We start from the raw sequence: 24,813 nt of genomic DNA, 5'->3' as shown, positions 1-24,813 counted from the left end.
TGAAGAACGTTCATCCTTAGATCAAGCCCAACGGCCCTTTGGATCAATCACACGTCCACAAATACACACCTTACGGAGATCGAATCAGAGGATCAAAATAGAGAGAGATTGTAACCCAAAATCATCAAACACAAATATTTGTTTGTGCACGTTTGTTCTTGTCTCTTTCGTTTCAGGAATTTTCCGTGTTCACAGAGTGTTAGACTATAACTTTGTGTAAAATTAAAATCTAATTTTTGTCCATGATAAATTAAATCATTTCATTTTCATTTCCTTCATCACAATATGTTTTGATGTCTATATTAAGGTAAACTAATTTTTTTATTATATAATATAATACAATTTCTTTGTTCTTCATTTGGGTACATTAATTTAATATAATATATTTCGATACGTACATTTTGGTACACACATTTCAATATTGACATTTAGATACATTAATTCAATATAATAAATTTTGGTACATACATTTAGGTTCATTATAATATATTTCGGTACAAATATTTTGATACAAAGAAGTCAAAGAAGTCAAAGAAGTCAACTTTATATATTTTGGGATAGTTATTTCTATATACTTATGTATTTACATATTTCTGTGTCACTAGTTTGTTTTAGTATTTTCTCATTTATGTTCATTTATAATTTTTTTTTTGTCATGTTCATTTATTATTGAAATTAAGAACTAATATGTGCATATTAAAAAAATTAAAATTTGAATGTGGAGATTGACACGCCCAACCCTGATATTCTCCAAACACCAGGGTAGGCACGTGTTGACCGACACCCGAAGGTGATGAAGCCATATTATGATGCATGAGAACTAAAAACAAATAACCAACATAAACAAAACTTGTAAATTTAACTATAATGAATATGCAATTGTAGAATGTGTTTAGAGTATACAATTAATTTGAGACACTAAAAATGAATAATATAAAATTGAATGAACAAAAGGATGGGTCCTACACCGAGATGACTCATAGATGCTGATGTCGTAGTGCCTTGACGTCGGGATTGTACGCCTCGATTCTAAGCTATGAGGGGGTGCAAGACAAAACATGAGTGGACCAAGTTGATATATAAGTAATATAGTATACTAAAATAGTTAATCTTGAACGTACTAACCCCTAAAGTTTATGAAAACTCAATAGTATAATATGTAATAGGTTTTTAGAAAACCCTAGCATGCCATAAAACCTTTCATAAAATATATATCGTATATAATGTGTTTAGTAATGTTATCATAATCGACCGAAGCCACTACATTATCCGACCGAAGCCAAATATAAATATCTTCCATCCGAAGCCATCTACGAACGCCCGGCCAAAGCCATATATAAGTATCTTCCAGCAGAAGCCACCAACCTACGCCCGGCCGAAGCCAAATATAAATATCATTCACTCGTAGGTAGGACCATTCGCCCGTGGGCAATATCCTTGAATAACCACTAAATACGCACATAAAAACATTAACATAATATTTCCACTGTTCTAAAAATCCCCGCCCAGCCGCTAAGCGGCTGGCCACAACCTCGATTAATGCATAGACGTTTAAAAATTAAGAAAGGGCGTTTAGACCTGTTGAGGCACCCACCTAGCCCGCCCAGACCCGCTAGATACATGCCTATGTTGCGACTTACTTAAATAGAAAATAGATAATTTTCCTTTTGCATTTTATTGTTTTCAATAAATTATAAGAGACTTATTGAACACTTAATTAAACACACATTATATGTTTGCTTCCCATATTTTCATTATGTTCCAATACTTCATAATATATATGTCATTCTATTATCTAGTTTATGATGAAATTATATATATTTTAAGTATAAACAGACACTTCTTTACACGAAATACAATAGATTTACTTAAATCCGCCTAGTCGTCTAGGCGCTGGCCCTAACCCGCCGCCCGACTAGCGTCTAGCGTCTTTTAGAACCTTAAATATTTCTAATATATATATCTCAAATCAGAGCTCAGTAACTAAACCGTCATATCGTAAAACCACATTCATAAGTAGGTATATAGTTATCAATCATATATACCACAAAGAACGTAAAGTCGAAAAAGCATGATAATTCATAAAGCATGAAACCGATTTACTCATAAATGTTGCATAAAAAGTATCCACAAGATCATGTTTTTCATGTATGCATTTCTAATAGTAAATATGCATTTTAGAAGGGATCCACACACAGATACTCCGTCGTCGAAAAGCCGTGCAAACTAGCAAAGACGTAAATGCCATAATAATTGCACCTAAGCACATAAGGGGTCCAATTAATAAAGCTCTATTAAAAGGATTGAATTTGGAAAAACGGATTTAGGACATCGAATTACCCTAAAAAGGGTCCCGGGCAAATTTCGTAAAAGTCAACAAAAAGTCAACGCAAGAATATTCTAGGAATATTTCATCAACGTGGGAATATTCCGTAATATTCCCTTGGATCCGATCTGGGTTGGGTCGGCTCAACAGATTTGGGCCACAAGGTTAGGCCTAGGCAACTGGGTATGGGCCTAACTACGGGCTGAGTTTTGGGTTAAAGGGTTTCGAGTTTGGGCATGGGGTAATTGGGGTTAGGTAAGCCAATCGGGCTGGGTTCCATGGCCCAACAAGTTGGGCATGTCTAAGCTGGTGGATCGGGTTTAGACCCGTTTTCAGGCCAGGTTGGTCGAGCTCGACAGAGAATGAAGTAGGATTTTTCCAAGCTCCGTTCAACCCCCAAACCTAACTAAAATAAGTTGTGCAATATATCAAAATGAAGCCCAAAGAATGAGGAAGAGAAATATACCATTAGTTTCCTCAGTAGTGGCCGGAGTTGGCCAAAAAGGTCGTCGAAAAATTGGGTTTAGCCTTCTCGTGGTGTTTTCTTCGTAATTTGATGTCCAAAAGACACCAACATAGTCAAAAATGAACTACAAGGACGAAAAGAGAAGCATTTGGAGTGTTTCAAAGGCTTACCCATGTAAGGGGTAATGGGAACTCATTGGCGTTCGTTGGGGAAGTAAGTGTACAATGACAGAGGGATTCCACAATGATTTGCATGAAGTTCTCGAGGTCCCTACACCTTATGGGGAGGTCTGGGGTTGTTGTTTGTGTGAGTGTAACTCAAAGAGGGGATGGATAGTTACCGAGAAAGAGAATGCTCATTGAGAGTTTAGGAGGAATGAGAGAAAAGTGAGGGGAGATATAGTGTGAGTCCACGAGTAGAAAGAGAAAAAGAGAGTGATATAAGCATATTTATGCGACTTAGTTAGCTTGTTTTCTTGCATTTTCATAGCTAGTTTCTACTTATTATAGTGTTTTAAGCTATTTTCGTGTGTTTGTAGGTCCAAATGACAAAGTTGGCAAGAAAGTGCATTTTGGAGCATTTTAGAGCAGTTTTTGGGCTGGAATGGATAGCTTACATATGGAGCACAAGGAATGAACAAATTTGAAGTTCAAGAGAGGCTAGGAATGTGCTAAAGAGTTGAAGAAATTAATTCAAGACATTGAAGATAAGGAATCAGCTCAAAAGAAGGAAACATTATCCAAAACCTTATCCAACCTTATCTCATCCAAACTAACCTTATCTTATCTTATCCTAATCATATCCTACCTTAATTCCAGCTGCAAGGGGGACTCCTTATCGCATTAGAATACCTAAAATCTGATTCTAGAAGCCCTGAAACAATGCAAATAACCTAATCCTTTTTCCCCTAGAAATATGACGAATTTAATCCCTTTCTAGAAGCTTTATGCTGAATTTCCTAGTTTTGTTCCTCTAGGATTGTGTAATCCTTCTCCTCCACTACTTTGCGTAAAACCCTAGCCTATAAATACATATTTTCTGCCACAAAACAGAACCACCATCCCCATATTCATTCTACACCACAATTCATGCCAATTTCTCAGAGATTCATCAAGTAACACAGCAAGGAAGGAAGAATGAGCTTTGTGTCGTGGCTTGAAATCCAAGGAGGGTTCGAATCTGCCATTGGAGTTGCTGGGACGTTCCTGGTTCTTTCTATCCTTAAATTTGTTTCAATGTTGCTTTTAATTTGGTTTTATGTTTTCAAATACATGAGGAACTAATTTCTTTTTAGTTAGAGGTGAATTCAAAGCCATGATTATATATTTTATATGAATTGATTACATCCAGTTATTGTTTCTTGAGTCTTGAATGTGATTTGCTTATCTGAGTTATTAAAACTTGTTTATGTATGTTGATTGAGGTTGCATACTTAATTTGCTTGCATAAACTTGATGCTAGAGTATAAGGGAGTTTCACCTAATCGTTATGAACTTATATTCATAAGTAGTAAAAGTCACTAGTCATGATTGTGTTAAGTAAATCCTTGGTAGGAGTATCATGCTTTTCATAGTTACGAATGTCTCGTCAATGCTTATGGTTTTCAAAGAACTTAATGACCTTTGATATGTTTTTCTATCATGCTTTTCATAGTTAGGGAACTTGAGAAGGATAATTTGGTTGTGATGCATATCTCGTCCAATTCAATGAGTTAAGGAAAATCTGATGGTTAATTTGTGCTGTCACGGTTAACATGGGGTGTTGTCATTCATAGTCTAAGGGAACAATATTGGAAATTGGTTTATATGCATATGTTATGTGTGGAAAATGATCCTCTGGCTAAGTTTTCACCATTCAAATCACCTAATTTACTTTGTTTTGCAATATGTTTAGTTTAGTTAAATTTCGTCCAAATCAATCCCTCTTTTAATTAAGTGTCTTAGATTAGTTCGAAAAGTGTTTAAATCAGTCCAATTTAGTGTTTTAAGTCTTACTAGTCTTAAATTCGTCCAAATAGCTCCCTAGAGTCTATTTTGAGTCTTTTTAACTTAGTTTTGTTGTTTTGAGTGTTTTGAGTCAGTTTTGAGTCTATAGAGTCTAGTTTAGTGTTTTTTAGTCTTATTTGTGTTGATTAGCATCCCTAGTTAATCTCCGGTCTAGAATGATCCCTACGTACATCTTTACTATAATTGTCATCAATAGGGTTTAATTTGAGTGTCAAGTTAATTTTCACATCAGAGAGGAGAGTGGGTCGGGGAAGGGAAACAACACCAAAAGAAATGGTCCCCATCGGGCACACACATTAAGACCCAAATAACCCAATTAAAAAATATCTTCCAACCCCACTGAAAATACCAAAATACCCTTCCGTTCCAAAATTTGTAAAATTATTCGGGACGAGTTGTGTCACATCCCGGGCTCAACTCCACCATAGCACGACATTGTCCGCTTTGACCATGCCCTCACGGTTTTGTTCAGTGGGTCACCCATCATGGGATTGCTCTCGCGCGAACTCGTTTAACTTCGAAGTTCCGATGGAACCCAAAGCCGGTGAGCTCCCAAAAGGCCTCGTGCTAGGTAGAGATGGGAATATACATATAAGGCTTACAGGATCTAGACCCCTGGACGATGTAGGATCTTACAATCCACCCCTTTTAGTGTGTCGACGTCCTGGGATGTGGTGGGGGCCCGGGCCGGGATATGACAGGTTGTTACAATCTACCCCCGTTAAGAAAATTTTGTCCCGAAATTTGAAATAACTTGCTATACTAAAATACTCGAAAATAGGAAGAAGAAAAATATATATGTAAAGAAAAAATCAAGTCAAAGCGGTTGCATAAAAGGGAATATGCCACACCATCATGATCAGGTTGCAATGATGCTCTCCAAACTCATACCTTCTTCCCCCATCAATGTAAAAGTAGAAACATACTTTATAAAGATATACAGTCGAAAACATATAATAACGTAAGGTCAAAAGTATGTACGTAAAATACGATAACGTCAAAATAGATACGTATTAACATAGGGGTCGAAAACTCGTATTGAACTTAACACTAAAAGTACAAAAGACTCAACCAAACATTTGTAACGTCAAAAATACAAATATATAACTGTAATAAGGTAATTTAAAATACTTGTACTGAAAATAAAAATAAAAAATTGGAAGTAGGTCTCGCCCAAGCATTCATAACGTCACGTACTCCAAAAACAAGTATGTGTCTTTAAGTCAATCCCCAAAAATAATGAGGCAGTAACAACTACCATAGACGGGTCTACCTGTCCACTTGCTTAACGGACCCAACGAATAAGCCATCGATATCACAGTCGGTCGCCCGCAATATCGACAACACAATGTTGTCTTGATAAACAAGTAGTAATTTCCTAATGGAGCAAACATACCAATTTGTCCAATTCCAAGTCAACAACAACATAAGCACATACTTTCTCAAATCGTAAAATCAAACATCCAAAACTAATTTGTAAAACTTTATTTTCTAACCAGTGCTGCCAATCGAATCAATCGACCTAAGTCTCAAATAGTGCCATACACAACTGAAAATAAAAACTATCGTCGTAACTACTCCAAAAGAGATCGGTGCAAAATCTAATCATTTAGAAACCACAAATCATAGGAATTTCTTTCCATTTCCATTCGCATCTTTAATGGGTCCTCGATAACCCAAGAAGGACAATTACGGGAATTTCTTCCCACCTCCAAACATGAATAAAAGGAAATTGAGATAAGCCTAATGGCTTCCATCTCACCACTTCCATTTACCAGTAAATAAGACATCTTCTCACATATTCAGTGACATCCCATTCATACAATGTCAGTAATAAAATAGACAAAAATAGTGGTACAATTTAATACTGTCAGTATGCATGACGTACGATGAAATGTAAGCCTCACCAAAAATTTTCCCTTTTCCAACTTCATCGCCTTTAGGCAAAAGCAACTTGTTTCGTATCAAGAGAGTTCCTATTTCACGAAGAGAAAACGATAGTGGTCCTGGATAGCTCTAATGAAAGTAAGCTGCCCATGGGGTTTTCCGACTAAGAGCATCAGCTACGACAATTGCCTGACCATGATGGTACTCTAAGGTGCAATCGATTCACCGATGAGTTCCATCCACCTCTTCAATCACAACTCAAGTATTTCTGTGTGAAAACACATTACACTTCTTTGATCAAAAGGATGCAACATTTCTCACTACAGAGAAAACGTCACCAGATTTTACAACAATGAAGATCTTTATCAATTCTAGGTCAAAGATAGGATAGTCTATATCAAGCGGTCCCAATCGTCATGAGGTACATGCGTAACTCGATTATGCTGCATCAGCATGCAACCAAACATTTAATAATAGACCACCGTAAAATTCGAAAAGTGTAAGAACTACGATCAGATGAGACAATACCTCGTTGTCAGAACTTCGTTCACCGTCAGCATCGCAATAAAGTTGATTGGTTTCTTAGCCATAAAGGAAATAGGTCTGAGCTCAAAGATTAGTTAAGAACTGCTGATAGGATTTGACAAGACCAAAAACATTTCGTATTTCACAACATCTTGTGAGGATTTTCAATTTCCAATGGTCGTAACCCCTTTTGGAAATTGATGAGAATAACATCTGCTATCAAAGAAACTCCCAAGAAGAGTATCCACTCTAAATCCAAAAAATGTTAATTTGATGTAAAATTGATTGTCGATGTTTAGTAAACTTGACCTCGTGGTTGGAGTAAGCAAGAAGGTTATCGATAGAACAATAGCCGATAATTGTTCTAAAGATCCAAACGAATTTCCTCAGCGGGAGCGAGTTCGAGGACATTGATGCGATCCCACCAAACTAACACTTACTAAACTTTGTAACAACTAGCGTTTACTCGCTTTCTCTAACACAAACTTCATAACAATCCATGGTAAAAAAATTCAGATTTAAACCCTTGTGGTAAAGATTGTTAGGATTCAAGTCCAAAATTTCCGTCAACTCTCCGTTAATATTGCCCCCTCCTCCCCCGACCCCCTATACACTTTCGACTTGCCTCTCTCTCTCTCTCTCTCTCTATCTTTCTCTCTCTCTCTCTCTCTCCAGGTTCCCTTCGTTGTTCATGCCATTGTTGATGAACAAATCATCATATGAGAATGAGCGGCAATAAGATTTCAGGTCAAATCCCTCCTAAGATTGGGCAATTGAAAGTTAGAAACAACTGCAGGTTCCGAGCTTGAACAGGAACAACTTGACGGGTGATTCCAACCAAAAAGATTACCGAGTTTTGGTTGGTCCTGTTTTGGATGATGAAATACTGTCATTTGTTAGATGTTTGAGGGGCAGTGGGTCATTGAGCCAGTTGACTTGGCACTATTAAGCGGTACCTTCTACATCTTGTAGCCATGCAGCACTATCAAGATTCCTATGAGCATACCATGTTTTATTACTTGACATAATCCAGATTCCTATGAAATAACAAACAAGCAATCCAATTAAAGCTCCCACATAAGAAAGGATAACTAAAATATTCAATTTTACTTGGATTGGCTAGTTCTGCATAAAAAAAAAATATAGTCGCTTTGGTGGACAAAAGAATTTTGAATGAAATTGAAGCATGGAGCAAAGGATTCATATCCTTTGATTGAAAGGATTATTTTTCTCTTTTGGTTATGAAGGCAGAATAGGTTTAAAAAGAAAGTTGACGAAAATGTTAATTTTGAGCTTGAAACCTAACGGACTTCACCACGAGGGTTTAAATTTAATTTTTTTCACCACATTCCTGATTACCTTATCACCACGGGAATCATTAATCCAATTACGCCTAAATGCAAAATGTCAATAAATAAAAACTAATTCATTTGAATTTAAATGTGCATTAAAAATTACAATATTTTTCATAAAAAAAATTATATAAGAAAAAGACATTGAATGACATTAAATAGAGTTTAGGGACTAAAATTAAATTTTAATCTTGTATAAAATATTTTTCTTATCTTATTTAAAGATTAAAATTTAATTTTCTATTTTCTTAAACTAATGACGTGATGTGAGCGCTGGTGTCGGCACAAGTCCACATACATGGCCTGATGAATGATGAAGACATCTTTTAATATGTTTCGGATTTTTTTACCTAAAATAAAATTTTTTAAAAAATGTTGGATTTTACTGTAAAACGGGATTCGTGGTCAAGGACGCCGGTTGGCATTTTGTTTTGCTACATTGTTTTTGCAAGTGGGGAATGGTAATTTAATTGCAGATAAGATTAGCCTCCCTTGGGCTGGCTAGTGGCTAATAATTTGGGCAGTCCTTTGTGGTCCAATAGCTTTGTTTTTCGAAGCGTGAGTTTTGTGCGGGGTGTGCAGGTTCCGTCTGAAACATTAATGTCTAGTTTTGTATTGCTGTGTTTTTTTTTTTAAAACTCATTTCTGTTGTGTTGTAAGAGTAAATAATTGTAAAATAAAGTTGTTGAGTATTTGATAAATTTTTTTTTTTGTAAAAGTGTTTTTAACAAGAAAAAAAAGTGTCATAGTGTTTAATAAACTTTTATATAAATTGCTGTGAATATGTTAAATGATTAAAACTAATATGGTATTTAATTTGATATAATAATTGTCAAAGAAAGTAAGGTATGAGTAATGATTGTAATTTTGTAAAATATGTGGGGATATCCTTGCCATTTGAAAATTTCATTATATTGGCACTGATTGCTATGCTTTTAAAAAAACACTTTTTTTAGAAGAATAATATATCATGCTTCTGTTTTTCTATGTTTTTCTACTGTCATTGGTATTAGTTTTTTTGAAAAAAAAAACTTTTTTTTTTTTACCAAACACATTTGATGTTCCAATTTTTTTAATAAGCTGTTTTTTTTTTAAGCACCACAATCCCAACACAAGCCCCAAGGGTTGTATGCAATTGGGATGGTGAGGGATTTTAATTCTTTTAACGAATCTAGGAGTATTCAATTAAAATTTTAAATGATTATCTGAAATTCAATTTGTATTCAATCAAGATTTTAAGATAGTTTATTAAGATTTTAAAGAAATTTATAACATTTCAAGTGTATTCAATTATGAATTTATTTTAAGAAATTTAAAAAGTTCAGGAATTTAAGGGAATTGGAGAGTTTTGTAGTGTATTTTCAACGTTCACAAATCTCACATCTCTCCTAAAATTTCGAGGGGATTGAACCAAAATTTTACATGGAATCTCTTCAAATCAATTGAATACACCCTCCGACATAAAAGTACAAGCAAATCAAATTTGACCTGCTATAAAATATACGAATAGGACCCAAACGACGACGTGAATTAGATATGGTTATAGAAAATTGACCCACTATAATACACAAATAAACTCAAACGACGTGAATACAATATTATTATTGAAAATCAATGTCATTTTAATAACATTACATTGATATATTGATATCAAATATCGATGTGATATCCAAACTACATTAACGACATACTAACATGCATAATCCCCTATTACCAATTAATTTTGTAATAAAACATTTTTCTTTCAATTTACAACACACCAACGCAATCTTATAGTTTCAACTCAAAATAACACTAGTAAAAGATATGTCTATTCGGCTGCTGGACATGTCCAAGGGACAAATCCCTATTACAAATTTACAAGAGTTCTCCGTTGAAATACAGATGGCTCAATAAAATAGATATGAGTACACATCATTGGCTTACCTCAATACTTTAAATAGTTCATTTCAAAGTAATTCTCAATAAAATAGATAGGAGTAGATAGGAGTACACATCATTGGCTTACCTCAATACTTTAAATAGTTCATTTTAAAGTAATTCTCAATAAAATAGATAGGAGTACACATTCAAAGTAATTCTCAATAAAATAGATAGGAGTACACATCATTGGCTTGCCTCAATACTTTAAATAGTTCATTTTAAAGTAATTCTCAATAAAATAGATATGAGTGCACATCATTGGCTTGCCTCAATACTTTATTTTTTTTTTAAATAATTCTCAATAAAATAGATATGGGTGCACATCATTGAATACTTTAAGTAGTTCATTTTTATAGTAATTTGTTTTATCAAGAGAGGTATTTTAAAGTTGTTAGGTTTAATGTAAGGATAAGGTTAGAGAGATTAAATGTCTAAATTAAATTTTGTAAATCAAATGATGTAGATATTGATGATTGATTTATTATTTAAGTATTGATTAATGTACTTATTTTTTATTGGTGACACATCATTTAGTTGGTAAATTTGATTTAGAAATTTAGACTCCTAACATTATTTTTATTGCAACAAATGAAATAAATGAAATATCACTAATAAAAATAAATACGTTAATCAACATTTAAATAATAATCAAACAACCACGATATTTGGTTTATAAAATTTGAAAGAAATTTTTTAGGAGCACTAGTTCCCAGTCTAAAGCAATCTGACACCTAGAATATCATCTTTTTAAATGACGTCATCCTTAATACTAATTGAAAAATCCAAATTACCCCCTAGGATCTCGAACCTTCCGCCCACTATCACAGGAAATTTTTTTTCCTGACAAAAATACAAGTGGTAAATTATGTATTTTTATATGAATGGTAGAGAAATTTATTTTTTAAGTTGTTAACTTTTTAACACATATATCATATTATTTGTTAGTGGCATGTGATGTACCAACTGGTGTACCGGTCATACTGAAAAATCTATTCACCTCACCTATTCCTCCCTTTCATACCTGTCTGTTGCCCTTTCTCTTTCTTTCTCATATCTTTCTTTTTATCCTCCTCCCTTCGTCGGAGAAGAACACGGTTACACGGGAATTTAATCACTTGACCAGCTACTAGATCGGCGGTTGGCGACACCAGATCTGTGGTTGGAGTTGACGTCGAACATCCCTTAGCTTCCATGTCGAAGAAGTAGTGGATAAATAGAAGGAGATGAAAAAGACAAGTAAGAGAAGAGAGAAGATATTCACCGATAAATCGTCGGTCGGCGATGGAGGTAATTGTGGTGTTAGGTGTGTAGTTGGTTTTGACGAGGTGGTGTGATAGGGACAATTTAGATATTTTGTTTGATAAAAATTTTAATTGGCATTTTCTTGTTTGAAAAACAAAGGAGACAGACGTCAGCTTTTGATTCGTTGAGAACTACAACTGTCTTGTGTGGCGACTTCTGAAAAATTTCTTTAAAATTTGATTTAAAAATTTGGATTTTCTGATTGGATTATTAGTTACGTATAAATTAACGTGATTATTTTTTATTTGTAACGTATTATTTAGTTTAAAAATTTAGTGTAGCATTACTCTTAATTAGTATTATAATAATGATTCTATGGTGCTTTATAATATTGTATTCTTTTTACTCTTAGATATTAGTCACAAACACAAAAATATACTCCATGACATCATAATTTTTTTTAAGGTACATATTTAATTATATCGTGAATCTTTGACTGCCACTGGCTTGAATCCAATCCATAAGCAAACAAACCAGTTCACGTTGGAAGTGAAATAATGAGGGAGATACAAATTAATATTACAATCATTTGGACAAGATAGTAACTTATTAGTGGATAGCCTGATTTTCTTCTTTCTTTCGCCCTTGTGATTACTGATGATTATCTTTAATTAAGTACGTGATAATACGTTCAGCTATCTGACCATGGAGTATTTCATGGTGGGTGAAGCAAGGCTCTCCATGTACAAAGCCACTTGAGTAGAGTGTACATCCCCGGCAAAGACGGCTCGGAAGTTTCTGTCTGCCGGATTGTAAATGACTAGTTTCCTTTGATGCAAGAGGATTAGCATCTCCCCGTTCTTCAAAATACTCAGAAGTGACATCAGCCCTAGGTATTCAGAATCCATCTTCTGCGGAATGGTAGTGAAAATAGACCAAGATGCCTTGACCCCGTACTCATTCATTAACCACACCTGGTAATCAGACCCATGAGGGCTGTGAAGCATACTCAGCCGCCCTCCTAAAACCCCCAAACCATAGAACGAGAAATTTTTGTCGCCGTCGCCCGGTAGGGGAACTTGCCGGTACGTCTCCTCCGTTATATCGAAAGAAACGATTGAGAAAGGCCTCTCATCATCACCGTTTGCGTAAGCTTGATCAGTAGTCTTTCCGCGGCGGACTGCCCAGTGGAGAGCCCCGTTGAGTAGGGTTCCGACAAGGTTGAACAGAAAGTAAAAAGGCAGGGTTTCGGACCTGGCTCTCCATGTATTGGTCTTCAAAGAATAAATGTCAAGTTGGGTGGCGAAAACGCCGGCCTTACTTGAAGAAGTGGCCCTCACTATTTTATAGTCTTCCTTGCGCGAATCGTAACCGAAGCCATAGAAATAATCCTTGCCGCAGATTGTCGCCAATTTTGGGGCTGCATGAACCTGCCTGGTGGATGGATTATAAATCATCATATCTTCCGAGTCAACCACCAAAGACACTAGGCCGTTACAAGAGCCGACAATCTTCATGTCTTTGACCGGCCGCCTCATTGTCACAGAGTACTCATGCTCCGCCTCCACGACCCTAGTAGTACTATTAGCACCAGTTGTGCCGGCTGCTTCTGCCTTCGTTTCTGTTCCTGCCCTTGCTTCTGCTAGACTTTCTGCTTCACCGTCGCCACGGGATGGCAAGGTTGCTGTTGCGGGTGCATCAATAGTAGTGGTATTGAGAACTTGTACGTGGACGGACTGGAGGAGGGACAAGGAGGAGAGCAAGAGTCGTGCTCTTGACGATGTAGTTTTGCCGTGAGCATCATGATCATGATCACAATCATCGTCATCGTCGTCTTGTTTGGTAGAGCGGATAAGGAGGTGTGACTTGACAAACTTTGGGTCGGAGATGAGAGCAAGCCATGGCTTGCATACGCTTCTGAAACGAAGAAGGGACTTCACCGGCAGTTGCAGCAGAATTTCCTCCACAATCTCATAGGGAAGCTGCCGCTGATCATCGTGTTCATTATGCATATTGGAATGATCCAATAAGGTTCCCATGTGGTATACAATTGGTTGAGGGAGGCTTGATGAAACTTGAGACTTTGAGTTCCACTATTTATAGAGCAATCACTGCAATAACTTAAGAGCAAGTTGAGAGGTTTGATCCTTCACCTACAAGCAAACTCCATCTGTCATTTTAGCATCTATGTATAAATTAATAAAGGACAACTAGTACTGCAGATTAACTAAACGATAAAGCTAGCTAATTAAACAAATCTTTAACAATATACAATAATAAAACAAGGATTACTTTGTGGACCTTGCATATCAACTCCAGAATGAAGTCAATGATATTTGTATCGACCTTATTGAATAAACATGACCCAAAATATGACTGCCTAGACTAACCTGTACTAATTTGGAGCTGCGGATAAGCATAAACAAGGCCTTTATATAATAAGTTGGAAGATAATATGGATTGGAAGCTAGCAATAATATAAAGTTCATGATAGACATATATACGATAACCACAATTTGCTGTCATTCAGCTAACGCATCCTAATTTCAGACGGATCACATTACTTTTACATATAAAATCGATCAGTCTATTATAAATCATCATTCAAAGTAACATAAAAGTACTTTAACCTGTATACACAAACGACCACATATAATTGAGCTTCAGTTGAGGTTTAAAAGTAGCTAAATACGTAGCTAGTGAAGCAAATATTGTAGGCCGACCGACTTTGGGATACGTGAGCTTGAAAGATCAACCACTGGTCAATATTTAATCCATATATGTAACACTATTCTCTAACAGGGCTAGCTAATGTATTATGTAATAATACCACCTCCATCTCTATCTAATTATACAACTGACGCATGCATAAATCTATATAACAAAATAAACGTTTACAAGCATGCAATTTGATGATGCGATTCCAATCAATACAAAACTGATAACACACGCGTATATATATATATATGTGTGTGTGCGCGCGCGCGCGCATAATGGTTGTTGAGGTAGGAAGTGTAAATTACCTGCAGTCTGGCCGTGATCGGTTGAAGAAATTAATTACGTGAGACTTGGACTACCATTCATTAGAAACTGGAAATGGCTTCGTTAATTAGGCAATGTCGTAGGTAATGTGCAAGAAGAATGAATGAGAGATTAAGATGTGTTTGCTGCAATATACACACACACAAGCGTTTATGTGTATATATATATATATATGCCGCAGAGCAAATGGATAGTAATAAATGTAGAAGACCAGAGAGAGAGAGAGAGAGAGAATAGTAGAGTAGACCCAGCGCGTCGTTGACAATTAGTTGTTCTTAATTTGGTGATGGCATGCAGCGCTTACTTTGAACTTTCAACCTCGAGTCCATATCATGCCTTGTCGATATTGCCAATTGCCGTGCCAGTCTATCTTTTTCGTGTGTGTCAAACTCTCAAGTGGTGTTGAATATTGGTTAATTATTATAAAATGTTAAAGTTAAAAGTAGCAGTACGTGACTTGATTGTACTATATAGAATGAGGATCTTTGTGAAGGTTCTGAGAATTTTTTAATTATGTACCTTCATTATATATCATATGATCAGTTTTCGTCAGGTATTATTTATTTTAATTTTAAATAAAAAATATTATTATTATTATTTTTGACCGCACGATATATGAAGGATCTTCAAAATCCTCACAAAGAGGACATTCACACACACACACATGCTGATCGATCAATTTTCGTCAGGTACTATTTATTTTAATTTTAAATAAAAAATATTATTATTATTTCTGACCGCACGATATATGAAGGATCTTCAAAATCCTCACAAAGAGGATCCGAAGAGGATCCTCATTCACACACACACACACACACATGCTGATCGGTCGTTTAATTTGAATGAAATTAACAATTCCTATTAGCTAGCTGGAAATATTGAATATCTTGTAATTGTCAACGGATGATTACGGTGGTACGGTCGTAAGAATTCCTATTAGCTAGCTGGAAATATTGAATATCTTGTAATTGTCAACGGATGATTACGGTGGTACGGTCGATCCGATGCTCTGTTGAAAGTGTCATGTAACTCGCCTCCACGCTTGAATGAGTGTCTGAGACTCCGACGCTATAATATTTGATAATAGCACAAAAAGTTGCTCGAGGGAGGGAGGGAGGGAGGGGCCGGAGGGTCAATTCCTTAGCCATAGCATACAACAATACGAACAAACAGACAGTCCACCTTTAACTTTAGCATGTTGAATTTTTCTTCATTAGTTCATTGATTATCATATTCTTAAGGGAATGCATCCGTTCAACATCTAAAGTAAATATATATAGTAATGTTAAGTAGATTAAATTTGTAAATTATAAGAAATAAGTACGTTAATCAATACTTAAATAATAATTAAATCATCAACTTTTATATATATTTAGTTTACAAATTTTTATCTAAGTAAGTAATCTCTCTATATTTTTCTTTTAACTTTATACTTTTTTAGCTGATATTAAGATTAAGCTGCTGCTGCAATTCCAAGAGATGGGGATGTGAAAGTCAGCCAACAATAAAAAGACCAACAGACATTTTTGAATTAAAATAAAGTTGTCAAAGTGGGAGCCGGTGACTAACAACTCACGCACCATGGCAAGGCCAGGCCACAACCACTTCCTCTCGGTCCCCTCTTGTGCTTCCCAGTTCCCTCCCTTCCACTCAAATAATATCTAGCAAAGTGCATAAGTTGGTGAACATGGCAGATTATTATATAGCGCAACTTAAACAAGGCAGATTATTATATATGGCTAAAGCAACTTGCATTAAAACGATATTCATAAAGACCGCTCTCATACACATCAGAATCAGTGAGAGCAAAGTCAAGCTGCATTATTATTATTATTGTCATTACTATTACGTGACACAAGCCGATAGACAAATTCAAAGTGCGAACGCTCGCTATCTTGTTTCTTCTTTTTATTATACTGTTTGAACCGGTTTTTGCATTTTTTATTTTTTTATTTTTTTTAAAAGGAAAAACTGATAGTAAGTTAGATTATTCATTCATTTTGGGTCTGGAAATACCATGGAGAATTTCACTTTGCCCTGTAGTTATAGTTAAGCAGACTCACCAGCTTGGAGTATCGAACCAGAGATCTCTCACAATTTTTTTTTTGCATCATTGTTTTACTAAATTAAGGTTCTTAAATTTTAATACATATTTTTTAACAAACGATATTATCTAAGGAGATTGGTGGGTTTAGTTTCACAATGAGCTAACAATAAAGAGGTTCAAATTCATCTTTGGCGAGAATCGAACCTAAAACTTTTCCCTTACAAGTAAAGAGGAATATTGTGGTCTTAAATAGTTAAATTGAATCCTGAGGATCCTCACATCGTATATGTTTATGCGGTCAGTTTTCGCTATGTACTATTTGTGATTAATCTTAAATAAAAATATTTAAAATAATTTCTGATGGCACTATGTACAATAAACAAACATGATACGAAAATCTTTGAAATCTTTACAAAGAAAATCTGGAGAGGATTCCCATTCAGTTAAATTTTAATATTTTCTATGAGCTTGGAGACAGGAATAAATCAGTACGGGAGATGATATCATAATATGCTTGGAGTCAGTCAAATCGATTGGATTGACTTGAATTCAATACAGAAAATCATGCATTATCCATTGCTAGTTGTTTGTGGGGATCCGTGTGTTGGCAAGGGATTACTCAAGGAATGACTTTTCAACGTGGCATTGAGGGAAGAAAGGATAAAGGATAGCATATGCCATGTATAGCGATATTATATTCTCGCATTCCAAATTACTTCTTTCATATTTTTTTTATTTTTTAATATTTTTTTTATCAAATGTTAGTGGTGGATAGAAAATATTAAAAAATTAAAAAGATATAGATGAAATAAATTGAGATATGTGAATATAATCTCCTTTTAGGATATTACTCTTAGAAGCATGTCAAGTGTCAATTAGGATAAAGATGATTTTGGTGATACCATCGGAAGATGGTTTTGGTTATCATCAAAAGGTAAATGGTAGTCACCGTATGGACTCTACAACATGTTCAAGTGTATTAATCCTATAAATATAAGAGACCGACTCAGAAGGCTTTTTCCTACTTAATATAAACAACTCAAACGATTTACGTAAAAACTCTCGCGCTATATAAAACATCTTATCACAATTGTTGAGAAAAAATAATAATTATCTTAATATTTGAAACGTCTTACATATTTGTTGAGAAAAAACACTAATTATCTTAACCCAAAATACTAATTATGACTGATTCTAGTTAGTTGATGATCCGAGTCTCGATTAGTAAGAGATCACTTAATTAACTTCCTGTTGAATTGTTATCACTCACTTGTGCATTTTCCCACATGACCGACTTCCAGCTGCATGCACATACATATGTCAAATTTATTACAACTTCAATGGGGGGATTTGAATCTGCAAATTTTCCATTTTTTTGAGCTTCAATAACTCCGTTGTCTGCTGCTTCACCCCAAAACACCATTTTTGCCGAGTCAGCACGCGTTCAGCAAATCTGAATTTTCAGATTTCAGTACTCCAAAGTCTCTTCCGTTGTCGATTTTTTATGGGAAATTAGAACGTGGCAATTTTACTAGATAATCTCTCCATTATTTTTCACTATTTTAATTAATTCGGGTTTTGTGTAAGAGTAGGGTTGGAATATGACGCCTGATGTCTAGCGTGTGCGTGCCTAACACATACTAAATTGCCAATAATATACAAACAATGGTACGAGCTAATAGCAACATACCTTCCTAATGATTTTTTGTTTACTTACTTATAATGAGCTAATGAAGGCTTATTTACAATAGCGTTCTCCAAAATTCATGCTCGTTATCATTTTGCATCTTAAAACTCATTTTTTTTCTCACTTAACCTCCTAAAACTACATTACCTGTCACACCCCAACCCCAACATACGTTCAGGATCGACACATGACATAACCAAATTCCCGTTTCTCTAACATACCTCGCTTCTGGGATATGTAGAAGCCTAATTCAATACTCGAATTGCATCTAACCTCCTTGTTAGACTGCCTACGTACCCTCAATAGGGATCAAGCCATTCGTAGTTCACCATTTACAAAATCAGACATTTATCCTACTGAGTTCAAGCGGAAAAGCATAACATTCCTTAATCATTTAATATAACTTGATAGCATGAAATTCCTAGGCTCAAGCTACATAACAATCCCTCATGAAATCATGATTTCTCTTCCATCCTACATAAATATCATTATGTCTCATCATGATATCACAATTCATAACATACATCATATTTAAGAACCGACGAAACACAAAACCATTCTCTAGCCACATTAATTAATTAATTGATCAAAGTAATAACAATCATTCCTATATCTTCTAAATTCATACCTTATGAAATCATAATCGAATCGTAGAAAATCCTGAATGAGTCACCCAGACGTCCAACATCTTTTCTAACTCAATTCACAAGATTCTCGAAACCATTGACACAAATATATATAAAACTAAGGCTAGAGTGACACAGTTAGACCAAGCCTACTTCTCCAAATAATGGGATTTCAGACCACTCTACGAAATCCAACAACCTCGGGTTCCGGACCACTCAACGGAACCAAACTAAATATGATTGCCTATCAAATGTACCAAATACAACTAATCATCATCACCTCTAGAATGCGTATGGTCCCCCATCGCGGATATACCAAGCAGAACCATAGGCATAATCTCATCGTGCAGACAGTGATCACCTATCGCGGATATATCAAGCATGATCACCTCTAGTAGTCCCTCATCGCGGATATACCAAGCAGGATTGTATCATATAACTCTAGGTAGTGATCACCCATTGCAGATATACCAAGCATGATCACTCCTAGAATACATATGGTCCCCTATCACGGATATACCAAACATGATCATCCATGTACCACTACTACATGGTACGGTCTCATCATCACACATTATACCCAATTATACGTATACACGCTATCGATTCCACATATCAACCAGCATCTAGTCATATGGAGCACAGCACAAGGAATTCCCCTAATTACTATTTCTACTAAAAATCTAATAAAGTACCTAACTCATCTCCTGACTTTCATCCCTATCACATACTAGGTAGTAATGCCAAGTTCAAATAGGTATTCAGTTGGCAATCATATCCAAATAATTATCAAACAATAATTAGATCTCATAATTGTCATAACATTCATCATAATTATCATTCACATTATTAAAAAGATAATGAAACACATATATATCACAAACATCATCAGTACACAAGCTAAATCATATGTAATAAGCATAGGTCTATGGCTAAATATATAAAATCACATTTCAATAGAAATCATATTTATAAGACCAAATTTTATTCACAAATGATACCAATATAAGAAATTAAGATAATAATCATATCTCATATATTTAAGTCTGTTGATATACAAAACCGGAGGTCTTGGAACAACGTAAATCCGACCGTGAATTTGCAAGAAAGTCAAGAACACAAGATGTATCGTGGTTCACCCCAATGTTTGGGCTACATCCATACTGATATTGTATTTCTCTGAGAGGATTGTGAGAGAGATAGCCTCTGTAATGTGAGTGAGGCTTTTCTCTGAATATGAGAGGTTTTGGGGATCTCAGGCCTAAGAATTAGCCCTCCTCAATGAAGAGAGTGAGGAGTTATTTTATAGAATAAGGGCTCATCACTTATTACATATTTGCCCATTCATTTATTACATAATTACATTTGAATCCCCCGAGTATTTATACGAGATCTAAATACGGAGGCCCTAAGTATGGTACAAACAGTAGTCCCCCAAGTCTTCAATCAAGAGAGTCTTTTGGCTGGAGACTTCAAATTCAGTCCATATGTGGGCCGAAGTAACTAGATGTCGTCTTGAACTGATACTTGATATGAGGCGGTGCTCAAAGTGAAATGATGCTAAACTAGAAGTAGTACATGTTGCGAGGCTGCTCGGCTTGTAGCTTATGTTGCCTTAGTTGGCTCGGCTTGTGGCGTTGAAGGTGAATGAGTCCCTTTTATAGAATAAAGGCTCGCTTTTCAATACATAAATGATGGGCTAGAGTTGATGCTCGCAGCGAGGCGGTTACTCAGTAGGCGGCGATGCTCCCTAATGATGGTGAGGGGGTCCCTTTTATAGAATAAGGGCTCGCTTCTCAATACATGAATAATGGGTTAGGAATGATGCTTGCGGCGAGGCGGTTACTCAGCTGGCGGCGATGCTTTCTAATGAGGGTGAGGGAGTCCCTTTTATAAAATAAGGGCTCGCTCCTCAATACATGAATAATGGGTTAGGAGTGATGCTCGTGGCAAGGCAGTTACTCAGCTGGCGGCGATACTCTCTAATAAGGGTGAGGGAGTCCCTATTATAAAATAAGGGCTCGCTCCTCAGTACATGAATAATGGGTGCTCTCTAATGAAAATGAGGAAGTCCCTTTTATAGAATAAGGGCTCACTCCTCAATTCATAAATAATGGGCTAAGTTCCCTAAGTATTTTTCATGAGGCCCAGTTGAGGCCCAATATATGGTACATAATGTAGTCCTCCAAGTCTTCGGTCAATAGAGTTTGTTGGTTGGAGACTTTAAATTGAATCCATGTATGGGCCAAAGTGGAGGTTGTTCAGAGGCAGTATTTGTATACCCTACACTGAAGCTTTGTAGGTGAAGCTTTGCAAGTGAAGCTTTGAAGCTAGAGCTTTGTAAATGAAGCTTTCGAAGCTAGAACTCTGTAAATGAAGCTTTTGAAGCTAGATTGATATGAGTGATGCTCATGAATGTTTATGTTGATTGACATGAGTGATGGTCATGAATGTTGACATGAGTGATGGTCATGAATGTTTATGTATGATTGTCATGAGTGATGCTCATGAATGTTTATGTATGAATGACATGAGTGATGCTCATGTATAATTTTGGAGTATTGAACATACTTTTGATCACCTAGTGGGTGATAGGCTGCCGAATAATTTTGGACTACTGGGTGTACTTTTGATCACTTGGTTGGTGATAATAGCGGCAGGTTGCCGAATAATTTTGGAGTACTGGGCGTACTTTTGATCACCTGGTTGGTGATAATAGCGGCAGGTTGCCGAATAATTTTGGAGCCATAGGGCCTAGCTCTTTTGGGCATATGGGCCTTAGCCCATAACATTATTTTGGGCTTGCCCTTTTTTTTTTTTTTTTTTTTTTTTTTTTTTACCCTTTGATGAGGTTTATATAGATGTCTCCGAAAGATAAGAAAAATAAATCCGACCCTCTACTCAATGGGTCACGCCCATAATTCCCTTTTCTGCATGCCATCATCACCGCAACTATGTATGTTTCTGTTTATCCTCTTTTGCTTTCTGCTTTGGCTTTCTGTCTGTGCGCTGTCATGCATGTGCATCCAATTAATCTTTACAGTCTGCCTCTGTGCCGAGAGGAATGAGTAGAAGGGAATCTGAAAAAAAAAGTGAGAACAATAGATGGGAAATCTTATTTCAGCTGGATCCCTCAAATGAAAAACAACCCATAAATGCTTTTCCTTTTTTACTTTTGCTTTTCTCTTTTTCTCAGTCGACCCGTGTGTCTCCTGTTGGGCATTTTTCATCGCAGTCCGATCTCAGCACCGACAGTTTGATTTGGTTGCAGAGAGAGCGGACTCGAATGAGGAGTTGGTGATAATGAACTGGAGGCTGATCAAGTATGCCAACCTCTTGTAAATCTTCAAAACCAATCTATTATCAGACTAAATACAAAGAAGTTGCGTGGGCTTCAACTTATCAAGATTCAATAGGTAGCTAGTTGGCGAGAAGCTGCCAACCTCTTGTAAATCTCCAAAACCAATTTGCTATCAGATAGGGCCACAAAGAGCTCCATAGTCCTTGGTGTGGTAGAAAGAGCTGAAGAACGTGATTCTGGTCCTGATTGAAACCGCTTTGAACCTGAAACTGGCTGTCTTGAACCCGTATTTTCCTTTGGAGGTGAAGGGAACTTTGAGCGTTTCCTTGCCAGCAAATGCTTCAACCATCATTGATCCATGGTAGCCGTTTCTTGCATCACCGACAATGAATGAAAGGCTATAAAGCTTGTTGGGAACGGTTCTAAGAACCTGGGCTATGACACTTTCTCTCCCTGCAACAAGCTCGACTGCGCCCTTTCCGAATGGAACATTGAAGTGTTTTGCATCGATGAACTTTATGGCCTTGAGGGACTCGATGATTCAGCCGGGGAGCGGAGATGTCGCATCTAGTTGTTTTGGAGTGAGGAGTACACCATGGGAAGAGTTGAATAACCTGTAGGGAGCCTCTTCAAAGCCAGGGTTTCTAACCAAATTATCTCTAGAGGGGTACACCGGGAAAAGCTCATTGATAGTAACTACATCCAAGAGTGGACCACAAGCAGGATCCTCTTGAATCCCAGGATTATGAAAGGTCACTTTAATAGTTTCAGAAGTTGCTCTGAATCGCTAAGCGTAAGTGTCATCGCCATTGCTGTTGTACAAGGTTTGCAGAGGAAGGTCCACTGCTTGGGGGGGAGCTGACACCCTTAAAACCTCTTCTTGGGCACAAGTCCTTGATGCCCCAAATGTTAGGGCATAAAAAGACCCTAGCTTGACCTTAATGGTCTGGGAGATTGAGGCATCATTGCCTAGCCTCACAGCATGGACACCATGAGCTACATCAAAGTACATTCCGTCGGGTTGCGACCCCGTGGAGATGTACTCCACATGCCATCGATTTCCCATTTGGGCAGTGAATTTTTTGCCTATGATAACTGTTTTCTTGAGGTCTATTGGTTTTGGCGGTTCTTCAAAGTTGCCATTGGCCAAGAGTCTATCCAAAGGCAAAGCTGCAGAAGCGGGATTAGTGAGCAGCAATGCGAATGCAAGCAAAAGTGAGAGCAACCCAGTAGCCATTTTCACCATTAAATGGGTAAGGGTTGGTGAAATTCCAATGGTTGCTTCTGGTAAAGCCAGCGGTCTCGCTGGTACCTCTAGACAGAAGTCTTCTCGGTAAAAGGTGAGGAGGAGGAAGAATTGGAAGAAGATGAGTTGAAGCATAAAGAAGAAATGGGGTTGAAGGAAGAGGCTGGATGGGGTTTTTACAGATTTTGTAGATTCACGGTGGAGGTGAAAAAATGAAAGATAACCAACATAGTTTTTCGTGTCGATTCCCACAGACGGCGCCAAATGTTGATGCACAAAATCGGAGGTCTTGGAACAACGTAAATCCGATCGTGAATCTGCAAGAAAGTAAAGAACACAAGATGTATCGTGGTTCACCCCAATGTTTGGGCTACGTCCACACTGATATTGTATTTCTCTGAGAAGATTGTGAGGGAGAGAGCCTCTGTAATGTGAGTGAGGCTTTTCTCTGAATATGAGAGGCTTTGGGGATCTCAAGCCTAAGAATTGGCCCTCCTCAATGAAGAGAGTGAGGAGTCTTTTTATAGAATAAAGGCTCATCACTTATTACATATTTGCCCCTTCATTTATTACATAATTACATTTGAGTCCCCCGAGTATTTATACGAGATCTAAATACGAAGGCCCTAAATATGATACAAACAAAGTCACTATCTAACCAATATAGGCCCACTAGATTTCAATTAGTCATGTAGTACTAATTTTATTATTTAGAACGTTTTGAGACATATTGACCACAAGTCAACTCTCGGTCAACAATAGCGTCCACAACTCTAAGTAATTCGATCCTGAAGATTCGCACATCGAATTTCTAATCCATAACTTCCCAAAGTCCACATTATGCTTCTAGAATAACATACTAAAATTTCATTATGATCCAACAGTCGGATTGTCATTAATCACACAAACAAGTGGCGGTCCAATTTGATCACCACACCAAACAATTGAATTTTGGGAAACGGAGCTAGACATAGGTTCACAAGATCACTAGAAGGTATTTGGTACTTAGACAATACTTGTGGACGGTCTCACGCACTGCCACACGCGGTGATAGCCAAGGTGGAGGGTTTTGAAAACCCGAATTTTCAACTTTAACTAATTGAGCTCAAATTTACCTGGTAGCTAGAGCTCAACAAG

The 24,813-nt window shown here is 36.6% G+C and overlaps 1 protein-coding gene and 1 pseudogene across 2 annotated transcripts; both read right to left on the bottom strand.

Moving 5' to 3' along the window:
- Positions 1 to 12,142: 12,142 nt before the first annotated feature.
- Positions 12,143 to 15,029, bottom strand: LOC103456335 (F-box/kelch-repeat protein At3g23880-like). Of its 2 annotated transcripts, none has more exons than XM_017322643.3 (2): positions 14,751 to 15,029; positions 12,143 to 13,880 (listed from the first exon to the last, which is right to left on the bottom strand). In XM_017322643.3, exon 2 carries the CDS (start codon positions 13,764 to 13,766, stop codon positions 12,423 to 12,425), a length of 1,344 nt encoding a protein of 447 aa, XP_017178132.3. In that variant the 5' UTR covers positions 13,767 to 13,880; positions 14,751 to 15,029; the 3' UTR covers positions 12,143 to 12,422. The 2 variants fall into 2 exon arrangements, with proteins under 2 accessions (XP_017178132.3, XP_028950854.2); XM_029095021.2 differs by lacking the exon at positions 14,751 to 15,029 and adding an exon at positions 14,029 to 14,138.
- A 7,573-nt stretch (positions 15,030 to 22,602) lies between these two features.
- On the bottom strand, positions 22,603 to 23,681 carry LOC139192592 (protein TEEBE-like; annotated as a pseudogene).
- Between the last annotated feature and the right edge of the window lie 1,132 nt (positions 23,682 to 24,813).

This window comes from Malus domestica, chromosome 15 (assembly GCF_042453785.1).
Source record: "Malus domestica chromosome 15, GDT2T_hap1".
In the NCBI taxonomy this organism is placed as follows: Eukaryota; Viridiplantae; Streptophyta; class Magnoliopsida; order Rosales; family Rosaceae; genus Malus; species Malus domestica.
Note: the sequence above shows the minus strand (reverse complement) of the source record. Positions and strands in the feature narration are given on the sequence as shown.

Bases quoted from the DNA above. Each gene is read 5' to 3' on its own strand.
- LOC103456335 (XM_017322643.3), bottom strand. From the start codon at position 13,766: ATGGGAACCTTATTGGATCATTCCAATATGCATAATGAACACGATGAT.